The 18,672-nt window shown below is 40.2% G+C and overlaps 1 protein-coding gene across 1 annotated transcript; it reads left to right on the top strand.

Annotated features, from left to right (window-relative positions):
- Positions 1–3,868: 3,868 nt before the first annotated feature.
- Positions 3,869–18,585, top strand: LOC137891208 (ceramide synthase 2-like). Its single transcript, XM_068735710.1, has 11 exons — positions 3,869–4,316; positions 10,400–10,573; positions 11,167–11,284; positions 11,393–11,511; positions 13,327–13,384; positions 13,632–13,682; positions 14,273–14,365; positions 14,955–15,083; positions 15,441–15,547; positions 15,677–15,830; positions 16,693–18,585. The coding sequence occupies exons 2-11, from the start codon at positions 10,401–10,403 to the stop codon at positions 16,840–16,842; spliced, it is 1,152 nt and encodes a 383-aa protein (XP_068591811.1). The 5' UTR covers positions 3,869–4,316; position 10,400; the 3' UTR covers positions 16,843–18,585.
- The last annotated feature ends 87 nt before the right edge of the window (positions 18,586–18,672 follow it).

Raw genomic sequence — 18,672 nt, 5'->3', positions numbered from 1 at the left:
GTATGTGTTTGTATGTGTGAAGAAATTGAGTTGTAATGATTAATATACACAAAAATCTCACTTTGAATGATTCTATACAAAAATGCCACAGAAATGAGAGCGCACATCCATCTTCTGACCAGAAGGGGGCATAAGTAGAAAACACATTACCAGAGAATAAGAGACTGCGCTTTCACCCAAAATAAGATGATGTGCCAAGCCTGTTATCTCCTCTATTCGTTTATGGGAGTAGCCGTCTTATTTATCAGCAGAATTAAATGCTGGATTCGTTTTATTTTTATCTTTGTGAGCATGCTCCCAGTACACTCCCCCTCTGGGACGTTTGACGAGCTGATCATAGTTTAATTTACCAAAAGAGAAAGAACATGTGCAAGTGCTCAAGTCAATTTATGAGTAGCAATAAGATTATTACTGAGCTTGATGATCACATAATATCCTATTTCTCGCCTTGTGGTTTTCAGACTTTTTTAATTGCTCTACTGTAGGAACACACTGTGCAGCATTGTTGCTTGTAGCAAATTTAATAAATAACTCATTCATAATTTAATTTATTTAACTATTATTAGAAATTAAATAATGATTCATAAACCCATAAATTAGTATTAAAGAATGATGGTACTTAGCTTAGTTTGACTAACAGAATTTAACATAAGATTACATTTTCAGCAGTTTTAATATATATATATATATAAAATACAGGGACTTATACTTCAGAATTTGATATTTATCAATTAAATGTTAATCTCAGGGTTGCTACAGAGTTCTTATAAAGGTGTGGCCCTATTATTTCATATACAAATCAAATGATCAAGTTTTTTATAAATGAAATATTTATTTGACGAACTACATATCTAAACTACTAAACAGAAAATAAATGATAAAATAAACAAAATGAAACGAATGAATAGAGAATAGGATGAAATGGAAAGGCATACATGTGACCAGGTAGAATCAGTGACTGATTAATTAAATTAGTCAATTGACAATTTTGCCGAATTAATAATAGTTACTTACAAAGTCTTTTTAATTCTTCCATATTTGAAATGTGAGCTATCTCAGCTGCAAAAAGGTACCAAACAGTTACCGTTAGTGATTTTAGTAAAATCACTGACTAAAACCTAATCAATTAAAGACATAATAAATTAAACAATCACACAACATAGATAGACATTGCAATCATGACTGACAGACCTATGTATATATCTGTGTGTTCCTATATGCATAATAAATTAATGGATAGCATTAATCTCAACATTTCACCAGAAACGTACTACTAGACTTACTACGACTGGGCCTACAATATTCAGTAAAGGTTTCTTTAAGTTGTTTATTACAATTGGACGCTCTCTGTGTCCTCAGGAATGTGAATGATCCATCTCACTTTCATATGAGGGGCATCTCACCTTCATATGAGAAACATCTCACCTTCATATGAGAAACATCTCACCTTCATATGAGAAACATCTCACCTTCATATGAGGGGCATCTCACCTTCATATGAGGAGCATCTCACTTTCATATGAGGGGCATCTCACCTTCATATGAGAAACATCTCACCTTCATATGAGAAACATCTCACCTTCATATGAGGGGCATCTCACCTTCATATGAGGAGCATCTCACTTTCATATGAGGGGCATCTCACCTTCATATGAGAAACATCTCACCTTCATATGAGAAACATCTCACCTTCATATGAGGGGCATCTCACCTTCATATGAGGAGCATCTCACTTTCATATGAGGGGCATCTCACCTTCATATGAGAAACATCTCACCTTCATATGAGAAACATCTCACCTTCATATGAGGGGCATCTCACCTTCATATGAGGAGCATCTCACTTTCATATGAGGGGCATCTCACCTTCATATGAGGAGCATCTCACTTTCATATGAGGGGCATCTCACCTTCATATGAGGAGCATCTCACCTTCATATGAGGAGCATCTCACTTTCATATGAGGGGCATCTCACCTTCATATGATGAGCATCTCACCTTCATATGAAGGGCATCTCACCTTCATATGAGGAGCATCTCACTTTCATATGAGAAACATCTCACCTTCATATGAGGAGCATTTCACTTTCATATGAGGGGCATCTCACCTTCATATGAGGAGCATCTCACTTTCATATGAGGGGCATCTCACCTTCATATGAGGAGCATCTCACTTTCATATGAGGGGCATCTCACCTTCATATGAGGAGCATCTCACCTTCATATGAAGGGCATCTCACCTTCATATGAGGAGCATTTCACCTTCATATGAAGGGCATCTCACCTTCATATGAGGAGCATTTCACTTTCATATGAGGGGCATCTCACCTTCATATGAGGAGCATCTCACTTTCATATGAGGAGCATTTCACTTTCATATGAGGGGCATCTCACCTTCATATGAGGAGCATCTCACTTTCATATGAGGAGCATCTCACTTTCATATGAGGGGCATCTCACCTTCATATGTGGGGCATCTCACTTTCATATGAGAGGCACCTCACCTTCATATGAGGGGCACCTCACCTTCATATGAGGAGCATCTCACCTTCATATGAGAAACATCTCACCTTCATATGAGGAGCATCTCACCTTCATATGAGGAGCATCTCACTTTTATATGAGAGGCACCTCACTTTCATATGAGGGGCACCTCACCTTCATATGAGAAACATCTCACCTTCATATGAGAAACATCTCACTTTCATATGAGGGACACCTCACCTTCATATGAGGGGCACCTCACCTTCATATGAGGGGCATCTCACCTTCATATGAGGAGCATCTCACTTTCATATGAGGGGCATCTCACCTTCATATGAGGAGCATCTCACCTGAGGGGCATCTCACCTGAGGGGCATCTCACCTTCATATGAGGAGCATCTCACCTGAGGGACATCTCACTTTTCATATGAGGGGCATCTCACCTCACTGAACGTGTCCACATGAACCCACTGCAGAAGTTCAAACTGTCAGTATCTGGCCTGAGCTGTTTTACAGGCGCTAGGTTAGTCAGACCTTGAAAGTCATTCTGTACAGCAGGTCAGCATGTCACCCCTCACAAGCTTTTTTTATAGTTCATGGTGGGTCACAAGGATAGCACTGTAGACTTGCTCCACTGTGGCTGAAGTGCAAACATTGCACTGCCCTGCAAAAAGGCAAATATTTGGAATTGCTTTTGTTTTTTTTAAAAGTTTAAAGGCACTTGTTTTTTTTAAAGATTAAGTAAATGATGACTGGAGATAGACAGGAGATAGTTTCAGGTGACTTCATATACTAATGTAGGTGTTGGCCAGTGGCTCTGAGGGGCAGTTAAATACCTCAAGAAATATACCAGAAGATAAAGTATTCCAAATAAATAATGATATTGCTATGCTACAGTATCAAGCAATCAATAAGACATATTCTACATTCAGCTGATGTGGATATATTTGGACGGTTCTGAGTAAATGAGTGCAACAGTAGATTATGCGAGATTTGCAAAACAAGGAGGTCAAATGTCAGCTGAGGCAAACGCTGTGACCCGAGAAAAAAGAAGGTAGTTGTATCATCCATGAAAATATGAAACAACAGAAAATTAAAGTATGTGACCAGACTACAGGGCTCTGCCAACAACTAACTCTCATTCTCATGTATTAAACTTTTCTCTGAGCGGAAACAAAATGCGGATGCGTGTGTTTGTGTGTGTGTGTGTGTGTGTGTGTGTGTGTGTGTGTGTGTGTGTGTGTGTGTGTGTGTGTGTGTGTGTGTGTGTCAGCCATGGATGTATCAGCTAACTGCTCTCATGTGCTCGGACGTCATCTTTGTCCCTCCCTCTCCGTTATCCTCTCACTCCTCCCCCTGTCTGTTCCTCTCGCTCCGCTCTCGTGCCGGCCCGTCCTCCTCCACCTCCGCCCGGCCCGACACCCGGACAGAGCCCGCAGATTCCCAGGAACACACAAGACGGGGGGAAATTTGCTGGGGAGAAGACGAAAAGGGAAAATAGACTGAACATCTGTTGTGTGTGGTGGAGAGGAGAAATTTGGGGTCGCATTGCAGTATCTCACACATTGTCCCATGTGGAGGCACTTTTCTGTTTTTACCCCCTCATCAGTGTCGTTATTGGGAGAAAAAACAAACTTTGTACGCCATGGAAAGGTGTAAAAATCTGAGCGGATGCTAAACTCGGATCCTAACGGCTGGGCAACAGGACCGTTAGGTTTTTAGCTAGTTAGCTAGCTAGGAGGGACCTGGACGACTTTGTGGGGGAAATACAAACATATTTTTTTTAAACCGCAAGCCACATTTCACGATTCACTACGAGGGAAACACACCAAAGTAAGTAACGTAACCGTTTCACTTTCATGTACGGAGAGTCGACGTTATTCGTGTATCTTTGCGTTAACGGTGGGCGCACGCGCAGCATCCTTTTACTTCGCTCAGACGTCATTACGCATTCATCTAGAAATCTGTTAATTAAACACAACAAACGGGCCCCTGTGGGGTTTTAACGGCAAAACCCCCCCACATAAACGTTGGGCGGCGAGGTACTGTCGTAACGATATGAAAGTAAGTTAATAACCATTGACCGCGGTTGTATAATAGGAGGACCTAATGAAGACACAGGGGGAAGCCTGGCGCGTGGCCCAGTGTTGGGTCGGTTTTTAAAGTTTGCTAACTAGCAGCAGATTATGTCACATTATCACTGTAACATTATCACTGTAACATACTACAGGCCGGTGATACAACACCACGAGTTTACAGACAGAAGTGCTCCGGGTCATAGCACGTGTACACCCTTTTAAATGGTATCTGTTTGTTTTAATGACTGTGATTTGTTTGAGTTTGTGGTCTTCACTTAGCTCTTCCTCTAATGTCTCCCTTATCGAATAGCTACATTTAGGCTACTGTGAAAACCACAGTGAACACACATATATATATATATACGAGATTGTATGAGAGTACGATTCTCTTAAATTGAGATATGGTAGGTTTAGACTCTTGATAATTATGATGGGATAGTGTTGTTTTGTTGATCCAGGTGATATTTGTCTATATCACCATGAGCACTCGTTCATATTCAAATGTGTGCAAATCTATGACATAATAATAGCCAAATATGTGTGCATGTGTTGTCAAGCTTTGCATACAGGTCAAACATTATGTTAATCTTTGGTTGAAGTCCATCAAAGCCTGACAGTAGTGCTGAAACAATTGGTCGATTAATCAAATAGTAAGAGGGGAGAATCGTATGAGTTATTTATTGAGTATTTGAGCATTTGATTGTTCCATCTTCTCAATTGTGAGGATTTGCAGCTTGTCTTTGATATATATATCACTGTAAATCGTATATATTTTAGAGTCAGGCTCATAGTTTCATAGAACAATTAATCCAAAAGATAATAGTCGTATTAATAAATGACGAAAGTTATTGTTCCCCAGACTATAAGATACTTACTTACTATCTGTGGTAGTCACTTTGAAAGACAAACTGAATAATTCATTAGGAAGAGAAACCCTCTTATTGATGGAAGCATCCAGGTCAAACATTATGTTAGCGCCACAAAACCGTGAGAATATCTTTTATAGGCTTTAGATTTTGGTTTATCTCTCCCTAATCTGGACAGAAAACAACCAACTATCATCTGTCAATGATTACAATGTATGCTTCTTCAGCTCTGTTCACTGACTAATCAGTAATTCAGTTGAAGACAGGAATCATTAGCATTTAGAGCCTCTACTCTACAGAAAGAATAGCCTCACATAGACCCATGGGCCGTCTAATTGCTCTGGGCGAGGTAACTGTACTTACTCAAAGGGCTGAATCCCGTCAGGATCTGGGAGAATCAACATGACAATATTACCTTTACACCTCCCGAACAGGCCTATTCAAATCAGTCTGCTGACTGATTGAATCTCCTCATTAATAATTCATGAGAGTCACAGATCAGCGTAGAATGAATTGAAGTTGATGTTCTTGTGATCTCTTTCTGTAACACAGCAGACCACAGACTGGCTGTCTGCTTTTGCCGATGATTTGACATTTTCTCCCACTTGCATTATATCATTTCCTGCAATCTCTGCGTTTGCGTAACCGCTGTCTCTTGCACTTTAGTACAAATTACCATGAACTGTATTTTGGCCAAACCGAGATCCAGAGGAACGTGTAAAATGTGAAGGATGTGTCTGACTCAACCTGAAAATGTCCAAACGCATGACCCGAGTTAAAGCTGATTACCGGTGCGTAGAGAGCATGAACAGACATTTCATCTCACAACATGTGCATTCAGGATTTCATAGTTTGTAAACTGAGGCTGCATGTTGGACTACAATAAATGGAAGTTTAGAAGGTTGACATACTTAATATTTACTGTAATCTACAGTCGAACTGATATTGATGTTTTTACTTTACTCATTTTACTCTTGTCAGTGCTGAAATTACATGTACAGTAGTACATGTACACCGAAACAGCACTTAAACTAGGGCTGCAAGTAGCAACTATTCTCATTATCAACTAGTCAGCCATGTATTTTCTCAATTAATCGTTTGGTCCATAAAATATAAGAAAATACTGAAAAAGCATCCATTATAGAATCTCCCATAGGCCAATGTGACCTCTTCAAATAGGAGAATGTATCAAACAAACAGTCCAGAGCCAAATCTATTCAGTTAAATATATTTCATGTATGACAGAGAAATCATGAAATATTCACCCTTGAGAGGATTTTACCTTTACACCTCCCGACAGGCCTATTCAAATCAGTCTGCTGACTGATTGAATCTCCTCATTAATAATTCATGAGAGTCACAGATCAGACAAGACGGAGTAATGTGGATGTAGCCTAAGGCTACACAACTCTTCACGTTCACTGGGCATGCGCTGATGTAAACAGGAAGTAGATTGTCGTATTTTGTAACTAAGCAACCAGAGTAATAAAGTAGTCTTTAATGATCGTAAGTATGTGTTTGATACTTAAAATCTTCTCTCAAATCTTCCTCTATAAACTCAAACAGATACAGTTCGTGGAAAGTTTAATACGTTTTATTTTTCAGACTTAACGTTCAGACTCTCTCTCTCTCTCTCTCTCTCTCTCTCTCTCTCTCTCTCTCTCTCTCTCTCTCTCTCTCTCTCTCTCCCCGCTCACTGATCTCTCTCTCTCTCTCTCTCTCTCTCTGCTCACTGATCTCTCTCTCTCTCTCTCCCCGCTCACTGATCTCTCTCTTTCTCTCTCTCTCTCTCTCTCTCTCTCTCTCTCTCTCTCTCTCGCCGCTCACCGATCGCTACAATAACAGCTGTTTCTTCCGCAGACATGCAGACTTTAACTGGACAACAGCTGCTAGTAAAGACAACAAGGTCAGCAATGCCTGTAATCAGTTGTCAGTTAACCTGGTAGTCGATCGCGGGTGTTACGTCATCGTTTCCAAACGTATGCGTTTCCGTCCGTCCACACAAATACGCTACCCGGAGTTTCCAAAGTTATCCGGCTTCGGGATCGTATCTAAACTCCTCCGTTTACGGTGCTCCAAAACGCCGGCGTAGTGTGGACGCTCAGTGTAACCCTAGCAAAACATGCGTTTCCAAACGAAAACGGAGTAATGTGGATGTACTCTTAGTCAGCAGTGAGTGAACAGCTTAAGTATGGATGGATGTGAGTAAATGGGTAGCCATGCCACAGTCAAATAGATGGTGTGTTTTGAGTGACTCACTGCTGCTGTCTCATGACTTATGTTGCTCTTGTCGACTCACTCTCCTATCATTCAGATAAACAAAGTGTTAGGTTACTTTAAAACTCCATAAAAAGTTATTAATCCATGCAGAGTGAAAGGTGAAGCGCTCCCTTGGTATAGTGGCTGTGTGTTTACATTATTTAAATATTCCTGGACTCTGTACCAGGTTCCTGTCTGCTCTGTTTAGGTTTTTCTCTGAGGCCTGTTACCTTTACTTCATCCATTTAAACCTAGGATTCGGTAACATCTGGAGCTTTACTCTGCCAGCCTGAAGTTCAGTTCTGTGTTTACAATCATTAAATCCTCATAATGTATATTCACAGTGAGGATAGGTGAGAGGAGACAGTGAGAAAACTTCCTTTCTCCCTCCCCTGCCAGAGCCATCCTTTATTTTTATTGGGCCTTTGAAATGGTCAGAGTCTAGTCATATGATCCAGTGGGCCAATGGAATGTGTTGTTTGGAAAGCTGTGTGGGGAAAGAGCCGTAACATGCTGCATTCACTGGATGATCTCAACTAGAAACCCTAAAATATTCTACCAAATCCTAAATCGCTTCCGCACTGCAGCGATACAAAATATAAAGACGTTTTCCTTGTTTAATTGCAAGTATTTCCCTTATGATTGTTTATTTTCGGACGTCAACGGAGTCTCCCTGAACCATCTTTACATGTGCTCAGAAGCTCATTCAGCAATCTGTTTTTTGGTTGGACCACACTTTTCCTCATGAAGCCAAACATGCACACAAACAAGCTGCTCAGCAGAGCACGAGATCTGTCAGGACACACCAGGAGGAGTGAGGCGTAGTGCTACTGAAGTGGAAGAGTTGGCAAAATAACTCGGAAAAATGTGTCACCCTTCCTATCCACCACAACCTGGGCTGAGGGTAGAGAGAGAGAGAGAGAGAGAGAGAGAGAGAGAGAGAGAGAGAGAGAGAGAGAGAGAGAGAGAGAGAGAGAGAGAGAGAGAGGGAGGGCTCGGCCAGCCGTGCTGTTGCAACAGGAAAACGGGGGCCATGACTAACATGACATGATGTGGAAAATAACCAACACACTCATGCGTGACATTGTCTCATGGACGGTAGACAAAGATGAGGACAATGATTGTGTTAACATTTTACAACTTCTGTAAAGTTGAAGCGATTAGAATCGGAACCATTTATTGCCATGGAAGTTTGCACCTACAAGGAATTTGTCATGGCGGAAGGTGCATAACATTAAACGATAACACAATAACATTAAACAATCAACAACAATCAACACTATATACACTAAATCTTGATAAGTCTATCACCAATCAAAAAAAACAATTCTTTACAATTAATTAAGTCACAATACTCTGTTTCTAGCTTTCTAAATGTGACTATTTTCTGTTTTCTTAGTTTTTGTGTGATAGTAAACTGAATACTTTGGGTTTTCAGTCTGTTGGTCAGAAGAAAGTCAATGTGAAGAAATCACCTCTGGAATCCAGGAAATATGAATGAAGGCCAGGCAAGTTTATTTGTATAGCACATTTCAACAACGCAATTCAAAATGCTTCACATAAAACCATTAAAAGCATCAAAACATAATGCAAAAGAAAAGGAGATTTAAAAACAATTAAGAACATTCATTAAAACACTAAAAAGCTAAAAACAGAATAATAGTTGCAGTGCAGTTTAAAAAATACAATACAGTAGTAAAATGCAGAAATTGATTAATATCCTTGAATCTGGTTCAATCAAAGGCAGCAGCAAACAAAAAATAAGTTTGAATGAACAAGTTTTTCTATCTTGTTGATATTTTGTTGAACAAACTCTTAATGAAGGAACTAATGAGTAGATTATTTGATATTGTAAATGTTTGCAGTGTTGCAGCCCTAAACTTTAGAAAGGAAAAAGGACTTTAGTTCTTAACCACACTGCTTCTCTTTAGACAAACCTACACCAGACCTTTACATCCGAGTCTAATTTCAGCTGCATATTTTAAAGATAAAGTCGAAGGAGTGGGTGTGGGGGGGGGTATTACACATGGCTCAAAGAGGGAATCCTTCTTGATTACTGGTGGGGAGCAGCAGGGTGGGGATGGGACTGGAAGTGAAGCGGTTGCAGGGCTTTGGAACTCCCCTTCCACCCAATACAGCTGCATCGGGTGGAAGGGGAGTTACTGTAGATCTGCAAGGGGACTCCAGAGATGTGTGGATGAATCATGACTCACATCTCTCAGCCGCTAGTTCTCCCTCAACGCCACCCCCCCCCTTTTTTTTTTTTTTTCTCTGCCACTCCCTGAACTTAGCAGCAAAAAAATTTCATCTCCGTACTCTCTGTATATAAAAACAACATTCGCAGCTGCTGTCAACAGTTCAGGAAAGTGCTGATGTTGAAAGCACGAAGATCAGTTGTTGGTCTGATTTCTCCTCCCTCACGTTGGGCCTCCTCCGCTGAGCTCCCAGCATGCTGCTTGTGCTCTGTTATATGCATTAGGAAAAAAACCTACGGGCAAGCTTCCAGTGAGAGGGAAACATTGGTGCCATCATCTAATTCTCTTAATGGCATGGTAGCGAACATTCCCAGTCACAGATGTCTTGTGAATTCAGATTTTAGGTGGAACTGTATTTGTTAGGGTGTGGATTCTGCCTCTAGAACTTGAGCCTTTAGCTTTACCACCTGATAAACCCGTAGAGCTGGTGCTGACTCTTTGTGTCTCCCGTGTTGCAGGATGCTGTTTGGGCTGAGCGAGTGGTTCTGGCAGGAGAGGCTGTGGTTTCCAGAGGGCCTGGGCTGGGCTGACCTGGAGGACCGGGATGGACGAGTGTACGCCAAAGCCCACGACCTGTGGGTTGCGCTTCCCATCGCCCTTGTATTCCTCATTATCCGTCAGGTCTTTGAAAGGTCAGTCACTGAATATCTGTGCCCCTCATCGAAGTCTTTGGTTATTAATTAAAAAATTAGCTCCTTCTGTATTTTAAACAATTTTCTGTCCAGTCTCTTGTTTTTTTCCTTTGATGGCTGTCTTCTCTTCCTTTTCTTTCTCCTTTAGTCTGCCCATCGTTATCTCATCATCTGACCTCAAATTATTTTATTTTATTTTATTATATTCATCCGTTATTTTTATCTCTGCTAATATTTAATGTTCCTAATGCTGTGCTGTTCTCTAGAACAAGTAAAGCTGCGTTCTTTCAAGTGACTCATATTGTTTTTTATAGTACTTATTTATTTAAATTGTTTGTATAAACACTTACCTCTCGTCATCCTGACTTTCATCATCCTAACCTCAAATGATTTAAATAAGTCTATATGCTTCGTTTACCTCCAATTTGAATGAATTTCTCACAAATTAAAAGAGTTTCTGTGATTGCACCCTGTACTGTAAGCGTCTTTGAGTACCTTTTTAAAGCGCTATACAAATAAAATGTATTATTACTGTCTTTAAATTCTCTGCATTTCATCTCCTTTTAATCTTTACAACCTTTTTGTGATTGCAGGACGGTGGCTACACCCCTGGCTTCTCTGCTCGGGGTGAAAGAGACGGTGCGGCTCAAAGTCCCTCACAACCCCACACTGGATTCCTACTACTGTAACATTACCAAAAACCCCACACAGGTACGTGTTCGAACACACCCACACCCACTTTAAAAAGACAGAGTGGTGTGCTGTGTGTTTGGTCAGGAAATTGAATACTTCAATCGGATCTCCCTGTGCTGTCCTCAGACTTCAATAGCAAGTCTTTGCAAGCAGACCGGCTATTCAGGAAGACAAGTGCAGCGATGGTTCAGGAGACGAAGGAACCAGGACAGGCCGAGTTTGCTCAAAAAGTTTCGAGAGGCCAGGTAAGCATGCGCACACACCCACACACACGCATACACACTTAAACATATATATGCACATATGTCTATAGAGTTATGGAGCAGGTTGAAACAGCTGCTAACCCATGCGTTCCTCTGGCTATATGAGCACATTTCTGAGGGCAAAAGTAGCCCTCTATTTTTAACATGCACTCATTACAATGCCACTCCGCTGCTACCATGCCTGTAGCACCGACTCTTCTCTCTCACACACACACACTCACACACACACACACAAATCCCTTCACTCACACTCATTAGCATAGGGCCTCTGCAACAGGGTCACCACTGTTGATCATGTTTATGTGTGAGCATTAACTGAGTTAAACCAACAGCATGATCACCTGATAATACGAGGCTAATGAAACTAGCTAGGGTCAGCTGGCAGGATTCACACCGTGGTAACAGATGACACTTAGAATATATGAGCAGGACTACAGATAACCATATCTAAGAGAGGGCCATAAACAGCAACAGATAGCATCTCACTGTTAGCATCACTAGGACTGCAATGCATGTAGACAAACACTTCAACACTTTCATAGAAGACTTGTTCATGCATTATTCCACCCCATGTGTTGTGCTCAATGTAGAACTTCTCTGTAGTGGCGTCACTGTTGTAACCATTCACTTAATTGTCATGGTCATTATTAATGTGTGTCGACAAGGGTCAGTTCACCTAAATTACAAGAAGACATTGTGAGCCGTTTCCTCTTCAACTAAAGGAATAACCTCTGTAAAAATCATTCTTGACTTTGGAAACAGCAGTTTACAAAATGAAAATCTCACCAAAGGTCCACTCAGTAGCTGTTTTGCAAAGTTTGAACATATCACATGATTTTCTACAGTAAATGCTTGTTTGCTTGGAAATGTTTTCTTAGCACTTTAACATTTCAATGGATTGGTTCGCATTTTTTTCCAAGTCTATCTTAAAACAAGTCAGGTGCCCATAAGGGCCCATACAAGCTCGCTGTAATGCTTCCTCCTGTACACACTGGACATAAAAAGGTGTGATGTTACTGTGCATATGGCCACAGACTTAAAAAAAACTTAGAACCTTTCCAAATTGAACCTAAACTATCTGCATGACTAAAACAAAACTTATTTTTTTGTAATTTTGGTGAAGTGACCCTTTAATCTGCAAGAAGATGAATCCGTCTGGAGTGTGTATGTCTCTGCTGTATATGTGTGTGTGAACGACGACATGTAAGCAGATAGATGTTCTTCATGACTGCATCTTTGTTTTGATGTGTCTCTTCCTGTGCTTGGTATGATGTTTCTCTTCTGAATCAATCTGTTGTTTGTGTGCTCACAACAGGCATTCTGTTACTCTCCCTTACGTTTTCCACTGGTGTATCACTTACACTCTCAGTGTCTCTTCTTTCTCCGTGTTCACTTTCCTGTTCTTGTGTACTGTTTGTCTCTACTGCTGTGATTCCTGTGTGAAATCCCCTCTTTGCACATGCACATAGAGGCTGTAGTGGGAATGACCCCCTGACTGTCTCTGTTACCGGATTCACAGGGAGGAAACAGTCTGACAGCGCTCATTGTGTGTCACGTGTTTGGCTGTGTGTGTGTGTGTGTGTGTGTGTGTCTGTCCTGATTTGACATTCTCAGTGCAGTTTGCCACATTTTTCCGGGCTGTTTATTCAGCTTGGCATTTCATTCTGGCATTCTTGTGTGTTTGGGACTGTGTGTTTGTGATGTGTTTACGTGTCTGCTGGTAGAAAATGTGTCTATTGTCCTCTCCCCATTGACTGAGTAGAAAGTTTGTTTGTATATGTGTGTGTTCTCTTGCAGTTGGAGATTTACCTTTTACCTTCTTGCTTTCATTGCTGGTCTGGCCGCCCTCATCGATGTGAGTACTGCCATGTTAACCTCGACTCCTCTTCTTCTCGTCTTTTCATGTTCACATGCTCATTCGTCACCTTCGTAACATGACAGTTTCCACAGTAGTCTGTCTTTTTTTTTTTTTTTTTGCTGTGATAACCTCATCTCCTGCAGTTTTAGAGAAACAGCACTGACTCATTTCCATGCTGAGTTAGTAGATATAAATACACCTGTCGAGCTTTGGTGTCTCATTCAAATCGCATCTCTCCTTCCAGAAACCGTGGCTGTATGACCTGAAGGAGATGTGGCAAGATTTCCCTGTGCTGGTAAGACTCTGGGATGTACACTGAATGCACCATGCATGCATCTGAGTGCAACAATGCTAACTCATTTCCGGGTTGTAGGACGCAATTCTTTGCCTGTTATGACTGTGAAAAAGATATAGAATTGCATTCTTTGTTGTCTCAATAAGTTTTAAATTTGATTTGAAGAATACTGCAGAAAGCCTGAGACACAAATCACAAGACACCCTCCTAATATAGAGTAATGATTATTTAATTTAAATAATCTGTTCATCATTTAAGTAGGTTTTTCAACATAAATATAAAAATAAACTGGTTGGTCACCGTCTTCTGTAATAATCAACAAAATATCTTTGGCTTTTGGAGTCTTTGCCATATAAAACAAACATTTCTTATGTGTCAGCCTGAGCTCTAAGAACTTATAATGGACATCTTTCACTATTTCTGACATTATTATAGACCAAACTATTAATGAATTGATCAAGAGAATAAAGATAATAAGATCAATCAGTAATAGTGATGATAATGGCTAGTCGCAGCCCTAGTTCCCAATATATTTTTGCTCAAATTGGTGTATTGATTTTGAAAGTAAAGCTCTGTTTCCTCTCCTTCAGACTCTCCTGCCATCTCAGTATTGGTACTATATGATTGAGCTGGGTTTCTACAGCTCTTTGCTCTTCAGTGTGGCTTCTGATGTCAAACGCAAAGTGAGTGAATTTATTTATTCATCTCTTCTCCTTAGTTCAGGTGGTATAAAAAAGCAACATGTTAACGGTAACAGAAGGAAAAGATACACAGCAATAACTGTTAATGGAAAACAAATATAATCTATACAAACAGTAGTTTGTGTTCCACTTTAATGTGGTTATCACATCATGATTCACTGTATGTAAGAGGAAGACAAAGTCTGTTCTTACTATCTGATCAGTTTGACACCTGGCTGAACATTAGACTGCTGTTACACGTGTGTTTGTATGTCAGAGTGTGTGTGTGTGTGTGTGTGTGTGTGTGTGTGTGTGTGTGTGTGTGAGAGTGTGAGTATTTGGACTTTGCTCAGCCAGGGTCAGCTGAGCACAGTGGGAGAAATCTTGCAAAAGAGTCACAATGTGTTCCTTCAACAGATTATTCCAACCTAGATGCCTCTTAAGCAGAGTTTAATACTTCTCTCTCACACACACACACACACACACACACACACACACACACACACTTAAAACATGTGAGACATAAATATATATTCCCAACATGTCCCTTGTTTTAGCACAACAACCATGTCTCCTTGTGCCTTCTTTTTAGGACTTCAAGGAGCAGATTGTCCACCATGTGGCTACCATCCTCCTCATCAGCTTCTCCTGGTGCGTTAACTACATCCGTGCTGGAACTCTCATCATGCTGGTTCACGACTCCTCCGATTACTTCCTGGAGGTAAATGCCATTCTTACATTCATAGTATTTTGATTAGCACACAAGCAAACATATGAATGGGGCCAGTATGAATATTCATCACACACATCATATTTTATGTTGATGTCATTTATACCTACCATGCTGCATCCCCTGCAAGTTCTGTTCACACATGATTCACCAAGTGCAATGAATCTTCAACTGAGACAAATACAGACACACTGGTAACACATTGCCACCTTGTGGAGGAAACTACACTTTAGTTAATCTTTAGTTGAATGCGAACCGAGTACCACTTTCATTCATCAAACAAACAAACTATATATTTATCTGCAGCTGATTTATTAAACACATTTTCTTTCTTTGTCCCTCTGACAGTCTGCAAAGATGTTCAACTATGCTGGGTGGAGAAATGCCTGTAACTACATCTTCATTGTATTTGCTGCAATCTTCATCATCACTCGGCTGGTCATCTTCCCCTTCTGGTACACACACACACACACACACAACCACGCACACGACGTTTTAAACAATTGTTTCAGCATATTATTGTGATATGCACCTTTATGTTATTTAACTGACATTGTCCTTAAGCCTCTCTATCTCTATTGCAGGATTATTTACTGTACTTGGGTTTACCCAGTGACCATCTATGAACCCTTCTTTGGCTACTACTTCTTCAACGGACTTTTGATGACTCTGCAGTGTCTTCATATCTTTTGGGCTGTGCTCATTATACGCATGGCAATCCGCTTCCTCACCCACAATGTAAGCAAACAAAGAAATCGAATGCAAAGTTCAATATTCTGTTTTCTATCCATTTAGTCTCAGAAATTTCAAAGCTTACATCTTCATCATACAGCATTTATTAAGAGACAAATAGACAATAAAGAATAAAGATAAACGAGATGAAATAAAATACTAGAAAAGGAAAATAAGAAAATGTACTCCGCACCGAAAAGCTGCAGCTGAAACATTTGAAATAGCAAAAGAAGTTAAAATGAAGGTCCTTAAAGAAATTGAAGTTTTAGTGTAAGCACTGAATTAGAGACCTGGTCTCAGGAGTTTGGGTGTCAGTTAGAGAGTAATCACAGAAAGCAGATGAACTCACAGTCAAAGCCTTGCACTCCTGTAGCATTGCCTCACTCATGATGAACAAACTTGGTGCATACATTATCCACAATGCAACTCAACCACTCACATGTCAGCTGACATGTTGAAGTGCTGAAAGCAGTTGAATTGTAATTTAAAGAGTAAGACTCTGTTTATTCTGTTTTAAAATCATGGAAGTGCTTACATCCTCATCATCCAGCCTGGACAAATATAAATACCCACAAGATATAATATAACATATAAAAACTATAAATACATAAAACAACAATATATTTCATTCAAGCCATGGAAGAAACATAGGAATATTAAAATCCATGTCTTTTTATAGATCTTTTGTGCACAACACACACGCACGCACACACACACACACACACACACACACACACACACACACACATTTATAAGCGTGTACATAACTGGATGAGTTGAGTTTGTTGTGACACTGGTCAGAGCTCCAGGACAGTTTTAACATTTATTATGGACGTGTTTCAGACTCTTTTTTATTTATTTTTTTCAGGAAAAAGTGGACGATGAAAGAAGTGACAAAGATGAAACAGATGAATCAGAAGAGGGGGAGGAAGAGGAGGATAAAAAGGACATGAAGAAAAATGGGCCGGTGCAGAACGGTCACACAGTCCACAACAACAACCACAGCAAGACAGAATGAAAGCAAACAAGTGTGAGGACGAACGAACGTGAGAAGGACTCATATCCCTCAGTGGGGGAGCAGGGGGGAGGGATGAAAAGAGAGAGAAGGTAGAAAGGATTGTGGGCTAGCAAGGGGGAAAGCCATTCCCCTAAAACCAAGAACAGCAGATATCCTGAGTAAATTTGACACTGTTACTTTTGCACAACACAAAAACACACTCGCACACATTCATTCGTCCCTTAGAGGGCGGAGAGGCAGATGATACACACTACATTAAGTGGCATTAGCTGTTTAGCTTTGTCATTAAAGGAAAATGTGTCGTTGTCAGTATGTGATGTCAGTCCAAAATATTCAAAGAGACACGGGAGAAAATGGACAAAGCAGGGGGGTGATGGTGCTTCTTCTTAGCTTTCCTTGTTCTGTGTGCCTTAGAGCCAGCTAATGGCTGTTAAAATGCCATCTAAAAAAAAAAGCTTTCTGCTTTAATCTTGCATTGCTTTATTTTGTTGCATCTTTTTTTGTTTTCTAATAGAAGAACAAAAGAGAGTGAAATTGAGTTTTAAGAAATTGAGACAATAGGGCATTTAATTCTCTAAATTTTCTGTCTATGCAATTACGTAAGTGTTCAGCTATTGCACCGTCTTTGCACAAACATACAGTGTCTCTGATATACTGTAATAGCATGCAGCGGGACTACATGCCTCTGCTCTCCAGTGCGGCCTGTGCCATTTATATGTCTGCCTTTTGAGGTTTAAGGAGGAAATTTAGTGTCCGTTTTGTCTATAAACATAAAGAACATCTTGCTTTCTTGCTTTAATCGATGTTCTATTCTTAAGCCAGCATAGCTCTTTATGTAAAACTTCTTCTTCCAAAAGAGATGTCTGACCTGCAAAGGTTACTATTCTCCGTTTTTTGCTGTTGGAGCAGTCAGAAACGAGTGCTTAGCACAAACACTGCAATATAAATCTCAGCTTCCTGCTAGTTTTTGACGGAGCTGAATGTTATTCCTCTCTGGTTTGGCTGAAGCGGTTTGATCCAGTTGAGTCGGGAATCATGCTGATGCTGCTACCCGCTGTAAACCGATGACTCTAAATAAAATCATTGCGATGGTGGGTTGCTCGATTGGAATGGGACAGGTTCACCGTTTGCAGATTTTACAAATAGGGGCCAGATTTCTTCAATTCACTGCCTTGTAGCCTGGGTTATGTTTGTTAACCTGGGTTAGAATTTTAAATGTAGATCTAACTGAATGATTTTAGGTATGATTGTGTTTATGGAACTGGTTTTACAGGTGTTGTTATTTGATGTTAAGGAGGTAAAAGATTTTTAAATAATTTTCTAGCAGTTTAGTGTTTGAGAGTTGTGAGGATTCCAGAAATGAATGTTGCTGTTTTGTTGTTATGCTTTAAAGTTGTTTGTATGTTAAGTGCCTTATCCGTAAAAGTATGGGAAGCTCTCTCTCCTGCCGCTCGTTTTCTTTCCTGTCTCCACCTCACATCACAGATAGTATATCCTCCCTCACTGTCTCAATCATCACTCACTCCGCTTCCTTATAGATTACCTTCCTTTCAAACTCACCCTCATTCCACCACCACGTTGTTTTTTACTAACCCAGACCAACCAGCAACCTCTCTTCCCCGGAGATACAGAAGAAACAGCTGTGTCCTAATTACAGTGTTATTTTTTTTCTTATTTTGTTTATTATTTTGTCAAAGTATTGTTATTAATAATAAAAGCAAAAATCATGAATCACAATGAAAAGCACATTACATTACAGTCATTTAGCAGACGCTTTTATCCAAAGCGACTTACAATTCAGTGTCCATCTATACACCGTAGGCACAGCTA

The sequence above is a fragment of the Cebidichthys violaceus genome, unplaced genomic scaffold (assembly GCF_023349555.1).
Source record: "Cebidichthys violaceus isolate CVI_PGR_0920_01 unplaced genomic scaffold, fCebVio1.0.p SCAF_7, whole genome shotgun sequence".
Taxonomy (NCBI): Eukaryota; Metazoa; Chordata; class Actinopteri; order Perciformes; family Stichaeidae; genus Cebidichthys; species Cebidichthys violaceus.
The sequence above is the reverse complement of the archived record's forward strand: the minus strand, read 5'-3'. Positions and strand labels throughout refer to the sequence as shown.

Coding starts and splice junctions, on each gene's coding strand:
- LOC137891208 (XM_068735710.1), top strand. CDS start 10,401: ATGCTGTTTGGGCTGAGCGAGTGGTTCTGGCAGGAGAGGCTGTGGTTT. Junction 13,683..14,272: donor GGCAAGATTTCCCTGTGCTG/GTAAGACTCTGG, acceptor CCTCTCCTTCAG/ACTCTCCTGCCATCTCAGTA. Junction 15,548..15,676: donor CTGGTCATCTTCCCCTTCTG/GTACACACACAC, acceptor TCTCTATTGCAG/GATTATTTACTGTACTTGGG.